The sequence below is a fragment of the Mobula birostris genome, chromosome 13 (assembly GCF_030028105.1).
Source record: "Mobula birostris isolate sMobBir1 chromosome 13, sMobBir1.hap1, whole genome shotgun sequence".
NCBI lineage: Eukaryota > Metazoa > Chordata > Chondrichthyes > Myliobatiformes > Myliobatidae > Mobula > Mobula birostris.
This window is the reverse complement of record NC_092382.1, coordinates 68335934-68349092: the sequence shown is the minus strand read 5'-3', so window position 1 is coordinate 68349092 and position 13159 is coordinate 68335934. Positions and strand designations below refer to the sequence as shown.

General features: G+C 47.2%; 1 protein-coding gene across 1 annotated transcript in view; it reads right to left on the bottom strand.

Moving 5' to 3' along the window:
• Nucleotides 1-1139: 1139 nt before the first annotated feature.
• The window catches only part of LOC140207981 (NACHT, LRR and PYD domains-containing protein 3-like), a 41706-nt gene continuing 29686 nt past the window's right edge, over nucleotides 1140-13159 (bottom strand). Inside the window, exons 12-16 of the mRNA XM_072276513.1 lie at nucleotides 8879-10616; nucleotides 6395-6481; nucleotides 6072-6239; nucleotides 5833-5912; nucleotides 1140-1273 (exon numbers count right to left, since the gene is read on the bottom strand). Coding sequence (XP_072132614.1) covers nucleotides 1140-1273; nucleotides 5833-5912; nucleotides 6072-6239; nucleotides 6395-6481; nucleotides 8879-10616 — 2207 coding nt within the window. The remainder of the gene's footprint in view (nucleotides 1274-5832; nucleotides 5913-6071; nucleotides 6240-6394; nucleotides 6482-8878; nucleotides 10617-13159) is intronic.

The following is a 13159-nucleotide window of genomic DNA, read 5'->3' as shown; positions in this document are numbered from 1 at the left end:
CTGAGGCAGGCAGACGGGGGAGAGGAGAGAGTGAAGGAGGAGTCGAGAGGAAGAAAACCCTGCCTAATTACCATCAGCATACATATTTCATTGATTCTGTTATGGTTATTATTTTTTGTTGTGTTTTTTGTGTATGCCTGCAAGGACATGACATGTTCGGCACAGCTTTGTGGGCCGAAGGGGCTGTATTGTGCTGTAGGTTTTCTATATTCTGTGTTTCTAAAATGGATCAGAGCTCTATATGGTGACATACATGTACATACATACACGAGGAATTCTGCAGATGCTGGAAATTCAAGCAACACACATAAAAGTTGCTGGTGAACGCAGCAGGCCAGGCAGCATCTCTAGGAAGAGGTGCAGCCACGAAGGGTCTCGGCCTGAAACGTCGACTGCACCTCTTCCCAGCGATGCTGCCTGGCCTGCTGCATTGACCAGCAACTTTGATGTGTGTGGCTATGTACATACATAATCAATTTGCTTTTAACTTTGAAAGAGACCGTTGGACAGAGGGAATCTGAACAGAGAGAGAGAGAATCTGGGAGGGCGGAGCGAGAACGACTTGGGAGCGAGGAGAGTGCGACGGGGAGAAAGGCCGCTGACAGAGAGGGAGAGACCAAGTTGGGAGATAGACCCAAGAGTAGAGGGAGATAAATCGTAGATGAGAGAGCAGCCGGGGTGAGGGAGAGATTTGGGATGAGACCGGTGATATAGAGATGGGGTGACGGGGCGTGGGGGAGGGTAGAGAGACTGGGGGCCTAGAGAGTAAAAGAGGATAGGAAGAGACGGGTAGGAGCAAGAGAGCGGGAGCGGTAGAGAGAGAGAGAGAGAGAGAGAGAGAGAGAGAGAGAGAGAGAGAGAGAGAGAGAGAGAGAGAGAGGGAGAGAGAGGGAGAAAATAAATAAAGGATAGTGAGAGGGGCTGGATGACAGGGTGGAGGACAGAGAGGTGGGGGAAGAGACGGAGAGGGAAAAGAGGACAGACGGGGAAGGGAGGGGAGTCAAGGAGAGAGAGGCTGAGGCAGTGGGTAATAGATGCCGCAGAGGCGATGATGGTTTTACTCATCTAGTCTCCTCTGCGCACCTTTTCTTTCTCCCATCCCCCTCCAATCTGATCCCTCCCTCTAACCCCGCCCCCTGCTAACCAGCCCGCACCGACAGACCTCGCCTCCATCTTCTCCAGGAAGCCCGCACCCACTCCTGCCTCTGACGGGCCTCAGTGACGACGCGTTCTCCACTGCACGGGGCTGCCTGACGGATTCGTGCCGGGCGACCTGAGGAGAGTAGGGAAAAAAAAAAAACAGGGCGGTATTTTGGAGATGGGAGGGGTTGGTAACGGTGCCAAACTCTGCCCGTAGCTACATTCCTCCCCACGGGTACCCCTCAGCGTTCCAGCTCCCTTGATACAAGTTGCCCTGTCCCATCCTCGGCATCCTGTCACTCCTGAAGCATTATGCTCTCTGGTACATCGCTCTCTCCTCTATCACCGCCCATTTCACCCTGGCCGGCGGCCATCTTGCGATGGTTACCATTGAGATCTGCTCTCCAAGCATCATAGAATGAGGCACATCCTTTTCTTCACCTATTACTCACTTCCCTCCCTGTTTCTTCAATCTCAACTCCTCATCACTCCTCTCCTTACCCTCGGTGCCCGCTCTCCTGATTCTCCATTTAACCTTCTGTCGACAGCCATTTTGTTACAGTGTGTGATCCTCCCTTCCATTTCCTCCACCACGAAGTGTGTCACTCCCTCACACTCACCATCTTGTCAACCCCTTTCCCATCGTATCACTCGCAAACCCTTTCCCTCCCTACCCTCGCTTTCCTCTCCCCACCACCTCGACGCTCTGCATGTTATGCTGGTTGGCTGCCATTTTACGATGCCGGTATTCGGTTCTCCTCATCGCGCTGTTTCTCCCTGTTACACAGTAAGTCGCTCACCCCATCATTCCGGACAGCCTCCTCTCTCTGTCCCCTTGCCCTTTCTCCTGCCATCCACCACATCCTGGGTGGTGAACATTTTCTGATGGGAAATTTCCCTCCCCCAGCCGATCCCTTCCCTCCGTTATTGAGTGAGTCGCTCCCTTCTCCGTCCTATCAGCGTCCCAAAACCCTACATCTCCCTTTACCCTCCTCCCCCAAACCCTCATGTACATATATGTGTGAATATCTGAGATATATACAATAGTTTATTCAATGACAAAATTATTAGAATTAAAACATATATACAATTCCCTATACTATATAAAACACAACTTAAAATACTGTTATTACAATGAATTACACATTCAAATCCAGTGATTGTGCCCATGGGCGCCGCATGTTCCTTCGCCATCGATTCTGTGTGCGACAATGGCCATTGTAAGTCAGTGTCTCAGTCCATCCCTGGCGGCCACATTAACCAGTGATTCGCCCATTTTAAATCAGCGCTTTCCTCCCTGTCTTGTGCTCACTTCTACCAAGCCGTCACTGTCTTCCCAGCAGACATTACAAGTGAAGCGTTGGCAATCTGAAGTCAACGTGTCCTTCACTGCTTCTCTGCCGATCACTTTAACCAGGGCGTCGCTCCCTCCTTGGTGCTCATTTCAACCCGGCGGAACGGGATCCCCTTCAGTCACCACATCTCTCCCTTTTCTCATCAAAATTAACGATGGTGACATTTTCAATTGGCGTCTCAACCCCCCTCCCCCCACCCTCCCGGCGCTCACTTTAAACATGGTATCACTAACCCTAACTGCCCGGTCAGACATTTTAAACGAAGCAGCGTCATTTTATGTCAGAGCAATAGATTATTTAACATCGACCCATTACCGCCTCTCTTTTCTCAAGGTGTCACCGTCTCCATTTTGGCCATTTTACCCGATGCGTCTCTCCCGCCCTGTTAGCCATTGTGACAAAGGCATCAGGGACTATTTCAGTTCTGGCCGTCACTCCCTCTAACTTGTCAGTGTGTTACTCCCTGCCTGGTGACGATGTTATGTTGGCGCCTCACTCTCTCCCTGGTGATAATTTTATATTATGGCTTTAATCCCGAATCTTATTTTCAGTCAGCACATAACTCCCTCCCTGGTGATCATGTTCAATCTGTGCGTCATCCCCACTCTGTCGGTCATTTTAACTCTGCCTGTCACTCCCAATCTCTTGTCAACCAATCCATCCCTGCCGGCCATGAAATCAAGGTGACCGCGGCCATCTTAACTCCGCCCATCGCCCCCTCGCGGCGGCCATTTTAATTCAGCCCATCACTTTCTCCCTGGAGGCCATTTTCAGTCAACCTCCCTGGTGACCATTCTAAATCCTTCTGTCGTTCCCTCCCTAGTCATCATTTTCAATCAGAGCCCCTCGCAGGACAGACACTCTCGACCACCATCCAATCGATTGTGCACGCTGTTTACCAGAAATAATAAATATATCGGAAACAGTGCAGTCCGTTCCTACATGCTCATCTCCAGATCCTGTGCGCTATTACTCCAAGCTCCGTGGAGAGAGGAGGATACAGAGACTAGGAAACGTGTGCGATGCAATTCCTGGTATCGATACAGAGACCCGAAGCCGTGCGCGGTAATCCTCTCGGTGTGGAACCGTACCCTGTATAACTTCCGGAGTGCTATGTGGACACCGAGAACCGGGAGCAATGTATCTGCTGGAAAGCATAAACCGCTATTGGCCGCCGCCCACCATCCTCAGGAAGGCATGTCGAAGTTCCTGAAGTCCGATCACATCCACCTTCTGCGCCAGCAGCCCCGTCAAAGTCGTCAACACCCACACGTCACTCCACTTACCTTGTGACTAATAAACCTATCGGTGTTCTAGTCAAATTCCGGAAACGCAGCCCTGAGTTCTGTAAAACACGGATTTCGGGCGTCCCGGCAATTTCCAGGATCCCAGTCCGGTTAGACATGAACTGGAAGGAGTCACTTCGGGAGGCGGATGGTGGGAGTGAATGGGAAGCGGGCGTACGGTTGGAGAGAACAGGAAAGGGTGGGGTCCATTGGAAGTTCGGACGATGGGGGTGACTGGGAAGCTGTGCGGACAGTTGGCGTGAATGAGAAGGGGAGGGGTCCATTGGGAATTGGGACGGTGGCAGTAACTGGGAAAGGGTAACGTCTATTTGGAGTGCGGGCTGAGATTGTGAATGCAAGGAGCGGGACCTCTGTGGGCGTAAATCAATCTAAGTGAATGGGAAGGGATGGGATCCCATTGGAATTTCGGGCGATTGGAGCAAATGGAAGGAGTGCGTCCCGTTAAAAATGCGGATGATTGGAGTGAATTAGGAGGGGTGGCGATTGATTGGGAGCGCGGCCCGTGTGAGTGGATGGGAAGGAGCGGCTTCCCGTTAGGGGTGCAGACGATGGGAGAAGACGGCGAGGGGTAGGGTCTCGTATTTGCAAAATTGTCCTCATCTTTGATTTCATCCTGGGCTACTTCTCGATCCTAGAAATCAAATGTGATTGCGACAGTCCCAAGTTGAACGCAATGAGAGTCTCCTCTGTAAACTCTTTCAACTCGAGATCTTAGCTGATACAGCTCACACTGCAGAGACCTTTCCTCCGTGTCTGTCCCAGGAGTGCGTGATGGGACGATGCGGACAGCTTCACTCTGTGCCTGACCAGAGAGTGTGTGGTGGGACGGTGCATAGGGAGCTTCGCTCTGTGCTTGATCCGGGAAGTGTGTGATAGAACGGTGTGGAGTGAGATTCACTGTGTGCCTGACCCCGGGAGTGTGTGGAGGGTGCTTCTCTCTGTGTCTGACCCCTGGAGTGTATGATGGGACGCGGTGGAAGGAGATTCACTGTGTGTCTGACCCCGGGAGTGTGTGATGGGACGGGGTGGAGGGAGCTTCTCTCCGTACTTCAGGCCAGTATTCCATCCCCCACACCTTTTGTACTCGGGACCTCAGTAGATTCACGTCTGATATTATAATCGATTTGAACTGTTTGCGGGGGCCAGGGGTGTGTGCGGGGGCGGGGTCAGTTAGCCGCGGTGGGGATTGGATGGAGATGAGATCCTGGGCCCCAGACTCTGCAAGTCCGATATCCCTCAGCCTGGAGCTGAGACGCTGCTGTGTCAGTATGAGGAGTTCCGACCCACTTTTGCAGTGCACAGAGTGCGTAGGGCAGCAGAAACCTCAAATGAGACTTAAGTCCGAAACCAAGGCAGGAAGTTAAAGAGGTTTATTGATTTAATTATGACAAAATATAAATTAAATTAGACAATTTGTGAGCTGATGGCGTGCATGAATAAACAAATAAATAAACTACTCCCGATTCACTCGGAGTCACACACAATTAACTGATCAGTGACAAAGCGAGACAATTTGAATAATCAGTCCAGTTTCTCACCGTCACACTGCATCGGGACACCGATGATTATACAATCACGCTTCAGGGCCGTGTGTTAAGTAACTGCAGATCTAGCGTCTCTGCCGAGGTGTTTCCCTGTCTAACATCACTATATCAGCCAGTCTACCGAATGCACCATCCGCAGCAAAGGGAGAAAAATGATTCTCTCCCCCGATAATCCCACCCCAGGCCATGGGTGTCGAAGACTGAGCCCCAGCCCCCGGGTTCTCTTTGCCTGTGTAATTCCACGTGATCCACTTGGAGGAGCTCTAGAACCCCGTCACCCAGAGGTAGCAGCGTTGCTGAACGTGTGGTGAAATAACGTCACCGCGACATGGTCACAGAGCGTTGGACCGGAGCCTGTTCCGTTACAACCGTTCGGAATTAAACCTGGAGAGCAGTGGTTTAAGGGGAGGGCGAGGAACCGACCAAAATGTCCCCATCCCTCGGGCGGGGATACTCACACATTCAACTGTTCGTACACTCACTGACTCGCTGACAATCCGGGTCTGGATTCCTGCAGAGATCTCAGTTCCTTTTTCCCGGTCTCACTGAACCGATTCCCCGTCAGCCTGAAATAGATGGAAGAATAAAGATGAAATAAAGATTACACAACAGTGTCAGCAATACGGGACTGCGGTTAATATTTAAACAGCAGTCCCAGACAAACATCACCAGAAAACGGCGAATTTGATAAATTTAAAACATTGAACATCAATACAAACACTCACTGGATCCACTCCAGACTCGGGAGGGTCAGTATGAGGCGGTGGAGAGCGGGGACGGATACGTCTGTGAGTGAGTTTGATCCCAGGCTCAGCTCCGTCAGTGATCGGTTTGTACTGACAGCGGAGGCGAGATCCTCGACACCAGAATCTGTGAGACCGACTCTCTCCAGCCTGGAGATGAGACAGGGTGAGAGTGAAGGACACAGAGAGACAGGAGACAGTGCAAATCCCTAGTGTTTAACAGTAACACAATTACACATCACATTAATGTTCAGTGTCAGACACCCAGTGACTATAAACACCATCTCCCACAGTCTGATACTTACTGCAGTTTCTGTATTTTACACTCGGGGTTCCTCAGAGCCGCAAACACCAGTTTCACTCCTGAATCTCCCAGCTCATTCCCCCCAAGTCTAAACACAAACAGACAAATGGATGAACAAAGTGATTCAAACCGTGGTTCTGAGGATAATTCAGGAAACATTAAACCCTTCAGTGAATCACAGATGGGAGTTCCCATCACTGTCAATGTCCCTCACTGTCCAGCTCCAGCGTGTTCACCAAATATCAGTAATTTAGTCTGTCGACTTGACCCTGTAAACTGCACGTATTCCTTCTCATTCCACGATGGTTAGAAAAACGTTCCTGAGGTGAGAGGGTCGGAAGGGCAGGTTTGAAGGTTGGGAGAACGTCCCACAGTGAGGAGGAGTTGTGGTTGGGAAAATGTCCATGGGAAGTACTGGAAGAGAAACCCCCAGGAGGAAGGGGGATGGGGAAGAGAATTCACATAGTAGGAAGAGGGATGGGGCGGACAGATCCACAGGAAGAGGAAGGATGGGGTAGAGAGATCCGACAGGAGGAAGGGTGACAGGAAAGAGAGATCCCACAGGAGGAAGGTGGGGGGGCGAAATAGAGATACGAAAGGAGAATGGGGATCGGGAAGAGAGATCCCACAGGAACAAAGGGGGATAGGGAGGAGAGATCCCCACAGGAGGAAAGGATGCGGAAATAGTTCGCATGTGAGGGGAAGGCCTAAGTTAGGGCCGATAATCGGGAGAGGACAAAACCAATATGGGAGCTGGGTAGTGAGCACAGTCCCGCAGGTGGTATGATATGATGGAGATAGTTGCACACGGGGAAGGGCAGGGTAGGACAATCTCACAATGGTATTTCTTTTCTTCTCACTCGGACTGCGGACGGTTTCTTTATTAATATAATTTCATTGAGTTTTCGAAATGATTACATAGAATGATAATATATGCCCTCCCCGATCCCCTTAACCCTTCTCCCCGATATATACCCCTACCTGAAAAAAAAGAAAAAGAAAGAAGAAAGAAGAATTGCCTGGATATCGGAAGGTTTCCACAAGCCCCATGGGATTCAAAATAAATTTAGTATACTTATTAATTTCCCTAAAGGACCAACATCTTTATCATCGGAGCAACTAAATATGCCATCCTATTTTTTGTAAATATGGGCGCCAAATATTCAAAAATGTATCATATTTATCTCTTAAACTATGTAATCTTTTTCGAGTGGCATACAACTAGAAATTTCATTATTCCAACGATCCATACTTAAATACGAATCCGATTTCCAAGTAACTGCTACTGCCAATGCAATTTTTATAATTTTTTTCCTGTTATTTATTCAGTTTAAGTTTCGGTTTTATCCCTTCAATATCACCTAATAGAAATAATATAGCGTTATGTGGAAGTTGACTTCCAGTAATTTGTTCCAATAAGACTCTTAAATTTATCCAAAAATGTTGAATTATGGAACAAGACCGAATAGAATGTAAGAAAGTACCAATTTCTTGATCACACCGAAAACATTGATCAGATAAGTTTGAATTTAATCTATTTATTTTTTGCGGTGTAATATATAATTGGTGTAAAAAATTATATTGTACTATTCTAAGTCGTACGTTTATTGCATTTGTCATACTGTCAAGACACAGTCTTGACCAATTTGTTTCATCAATATTGATATTCAGATATGTTTCCCATTTTTGTTTTGACTTGTGGATTTCTTGTTAAATTGCCTGTTTTTGAATGAAATTATACATAAAAATATTTTTTTAACTTTTCCTTATTGAATTAAAATTTCAATTTCATTGGGTTTTGGCAAAAACATTGTTTGGACCAATTTGTCTTTTCAATAAGCCCTTTCTTGAATGTAACAAAAGAAAGTGTTATTTGTTATTTTATATTTATTCATTAATTGTTCAAATGACATCAATATACCTCGTTCATAACAGTCTCCTATAGATCTAATCCCTTTTTGGTACCAATTATATAAAAGTTGATTATCCATTGTAAAAGGAATAAGCCTGTTTTGAATCAAAGGTCTCATTGCTAATAAAGATTTCTTTATTTCATTATCAACGTTTATTTTATTCCATAGATCAATCAAATGTTTTAATATAGGAGATTCTTTCTTGTCCGTCACCGGGAAGGGGGTGTGAAGCTCTGATCCACCCGTTGGAGTCAGTGTCAGTCTGGGTATCAGTAACATGAGAAGGAACATTGTCAATGGACGTGTCACAGGCAGTGAGAAACACGGTCATTCCTGTGATTTACTACCATTAAACCAATGGCCATTGTTCACTCATCTGATGATATCCCCAGCATACCTTCACAAGGAAGCACAGAACCCTCCCTTCCTTGTTGATTACTGACTGATCACATAGGTATTTTTTTCACAATTCTTCACAATCTGATTTACTACAATTTTGCCCAAATTCAGTCACATTGAAACAACACAATGGAACAGTTCCACAGTTCAGAGAGAGAGATAAGTCAAGTTACCTCAACTTTTGGCATTTGTGTAGCCCGGGTCCCAGCCGCTGGATTCCTTCACACTGAATCTGGCAGTTCCCCAGGGCGAGGTGTTTTATTGTATCACAGAGTCCGATGGCATGAGACAGGACAGCGCAGTCAATCGGGGTCAGCGTCATACCACCGAATGAAAGTGTTTCCACAGATCCCAGTGCGGCCTGAGCCAGCCCGCTATTCTGAGACTCAAACAGGTAGTGCAATGTGTTCAGGAGGCTCCTTTTACCAGCTGCACTCTCTGTGTTTCCACTCTGGCGTTTAACCTGTTCCTTCACCCAGTCAATCACCCGGCAGGTTGTTTCATGAGGAAATGGACCCAGAAACTCCTCCAGGCCCCGAGCTGTCATTGGGGAGGACAGACCAGCAACAAAACGGAGATACACATCAAATCGCCCATCTGTCGTGTTGTGGGCTTCACTGAGGGATTTCAGGATATTCCCGGGATGTGGATTCAGAAATAGTGCGACTGCAGCAACAAACTCTTGGATGGTGAGGTGTGGGAATGTGTACACCACGCTGCGGGCCGAATCGTCTCTTTCCAAAAGCTCCATCAGGAAGCCGGACAGGAATTGGGAATGCTGCAGATTGTAGTTGATCAAATCTCCATCTGTAAACACAATCTTCTTATCGAGCACTCCTCTGAAGGCCATCTGACCAACCCTGAGTAACACATCACGGGGGTTCTCAATCTCACGGCCGTGGTTTTTCAGGATGTTGTAAATATAGTAGGAGTACAGTTGGGTGATGGTCTTGGGAACTCGCTGTGGGTCCCTGACTCTTTGTGTGAAGAAGGGGCCCAGTGCTAGAGCGAGGATCCAGCAGTAGGAGGGGTTGTAGCTCATGGTGTACAGGATCTCGTTCTCCTCCACGTGTTTGAAAACAGCTGCTGCCACCGTCTCATCTTCAAAATGTTTGATGAAATATTCCTTCCGTTCCTCACCAACAAAACCCAGGATTTCAACCCAGATACCGATCTCTGCCTTTTCCAATAAATGTAACGCAGTGGGACGGGTTGTCACCAGCACTGAACACCCTGGGAGCAGCTTGTGCTGGATTAAACTGTACACAATGTCAGACACCTTGCACTTCAATTCAGGATCTGTGCATGTGGACTGAGGTTCTGTGTTTCTCCGACTGTCAGCAAAATCAATTTTGTCATTGAATTCATCCAAGCCATCGAATATAAACAGCAATCCCTCTGGGTTCTTCCAGACCTCTCTCAGGATATTCTGAAAGTATGGATACTGATCCAGAATCAGTTCCTTCAGGTTTATTCTGCAGTTAATGGAGTTTAAATTCCGGAATTGGAAACTGAAGACAAAATGGAACTTTTGATATATTTTCCCCGTGGCCCAGTCATAAACAATCTTTTGCACCATTGTTGTTTTCCCGATCCCCGGGACTCCGGCCACTGCTGCTGAACTCCCAGATTTGGATTTACTCCAGGAAAAGCTGCTCTGGAACAACTGATAAGTCCGGAGTTTTTCCAACTCTCTGCGGAGATGTTTTTCTCTCCACTCCTCGTGGTCTCTGCCTCTTGCCAGCAGCTCATGTTCCACCAATGTCCGATCTCGAACAGTAGAAATGACCGTGAGCTCAGCATATCGATCAACCAGCTGGAAAACCTTCACCTTCTCCGTCATCAGGATCGTGTTCACTCTCAGTGTTTCAGTCTGTGCCCGCAGAGTCTCCTTGTGTTTCTGTTGAACATCTTCCATGGGAACAAAGAACATTGACAAATTGTTAGATGTCTCAACTCAGTATTTAAGCACACAAAAGTTAGCTCAAAGCTATTGCATTAATTGGATTCATCAATGGACGTTCGTACAGTAAAGTAAATTCGATTAACAGACCCCTGACTGGACAGAGAGACGTGGTCTAGATAAACACCATATCATCACATTTCTACATTAATTGTGCTGTGAAGGTCAGTATTTCCCTAGTAGTTTACGTACTGGACTCCGTCCCACTACTGCCACAGATATTATTGTTCTTGTGGAAGAACTTTGAAAGCCCACTGTTGAGGTGGCTCATAGAGATGGAGAAAAGCATTCTGTCAAAGAAACAGGTCGGGGAATCACAGCTTCCGCTCTCCTCCCACCATTACTGATTCAAAATGCAAAGTATATTTGTTGATCAACACGTGCACCGTGGCTGGGTGGTTGGGAGAGAAAATGGCACTGTCTTGTTCAGGAGATTGAGATAGTCAGCATTTTGACACAAAACGCAGATAATCCCTCCTTCCATCATCACAGATGCTGCTCCGCTCACTGAGTTCCTCCACAAGATAGTTTGAGACGGCAGATATGCAGTCTCGTGTCTCTTCAAGAGTATGTTTTGTAAATACTCAACAGATTCAACATACACAAGTGTAAAGGAGAAGGAAATAATTGTTATTTCGGATCTGATGTAGCACAAAAAAAATCGGATAAAGAACGCAATGAAAAACACAACAGATACGTACGATACAGGAGTCACTCTGACCTCAGGTGGTTCTGACCGAAAATGTTAAAGTCGTGCTGGTGGTGGGGTGGGGGCTGTTAGTTGTGGAGGGGTGGCTTAGTGATTGGAAGTGTTGATCAGTCTTACTGCTTGAGGAAAGTAACTGGTTTTGAGTCTGGTGCTCCTGCTGCGGATGCTACGTAGCCTCTTCCCTCATGGGAGAGGGGCAAACAGACCACAGGCAGGATTAGTGGGATCCTGATGCTGCTGGCCCTTTTCCGGAGCCTTTCTGTATATACGTCCCTGATGGAAGGTAGGCTGGGGGTGCCGGTGATGTGTTAGGCAGTTTTGACGACCCGTTGCAGAGCCTTCCAGTCTGTCACTGTTATGCAGCATGTTGGCCTGCCCTCTGCAGCACAGACGCGAGTGTAGATGTGAGTATAGGTCAGACAACGTCTGTGGAAAGGGGGGAAAGGGGAGATGCTACCGGTCTGTGACTTGAAATACAAGTTTGAAAACCATGCTGATCACAGGTCGGGTGGTGAAGAAGAAATCATTGATCGAGGGATTTCGGTAGCAGGTGTTACAGGATTCCAGCTGTGACAGGATCTGCATGGAACATAGAACAGCACAAGAATAGGCCCTTCGGCTCATAACGTTGGTGCCATCATGATGCCACATCAAACTCATTCCAGTGGTAACTATTCCTCTCATTCCCTGATTGTTAACGAGCCTGGCTACAATATTAACATCTGGCGGCATCACCATCCCCGGCAGCATATTGCAGGCACCCATCACTCTGTGTAAAAGACAATGTACTGGATATCTTTCGCCCATCTCACCCCAACTGAATAACCTCTATTATCTGATATATCTACACAGGGAAGACTTTATCTTCAACTCAATGTTATAATCCAATATATGGTCTCCCTTCAACACTTCACACTTAAAATAAAATAATCTAAGTTTGTCTACCCACTCCTTAAGGTCTATCTAAACTGATTTAGAATCTGAGCGGCAAATCTCTTCAGCATCCATCTCATCTTTCCTGTAATGGGGGACAGAATTGCACCAATGCTCCAAGTGCAGCCAAACGGAAGTTTTATCCAGCTGCGACATCAAGATTCACATTTAGGGAGCTCTGGACATGGACATCAAGATGCCTCCAGACATGAATGATGTAAGGGTCGTGATCTTGACTCTATATTTCCCCGATATATTTCATCACCTGAATTGCAACAACTCACACTTCTCCGGATTAAACCCCATTTGATATTTCCCGATCTATATCCTGATGGAGTCTTTCACTCTCTTCACTCTCCACAGCTCAGTGTCTCATTTCAGCATCATAAATCTTATGTTTCCCTTTCGGACTAAATCTACAACCTCTCTCGACGGTGTTGCCTCGTTGACTTTAATCTCCTTTAAACCCGGACCCAAATTCTGATCAGCTGATATTTAGTCGATCCCACATTCCTGATGGGGGTATCACAACCACGGATTCGGCAGCGCATCAGATTCTGCAATTGCTCTTGTAAAAATGCACGTGTCAGCTAATTATTATTTCGTTGTGATAGTATTTAACTCTATTCATTCCGTCATAGTGTTTCTCGAGACTTGGACACAGCAACGCTTCGCTGCCTGCATCCCGGCTTGCCTGAGAAATTGGACCGTCGAGTCAACTGACTCTGAAGACTGGCGGTATTCGTTTTATTCTTAGTTGTTCTTTTCAACCGCAGTGTAACCTTCGTTTTCCATTTGGAAGTTTTAGTTAACGGCCCTGTATGGCCAGGCGTTTATTGATTTATTTTC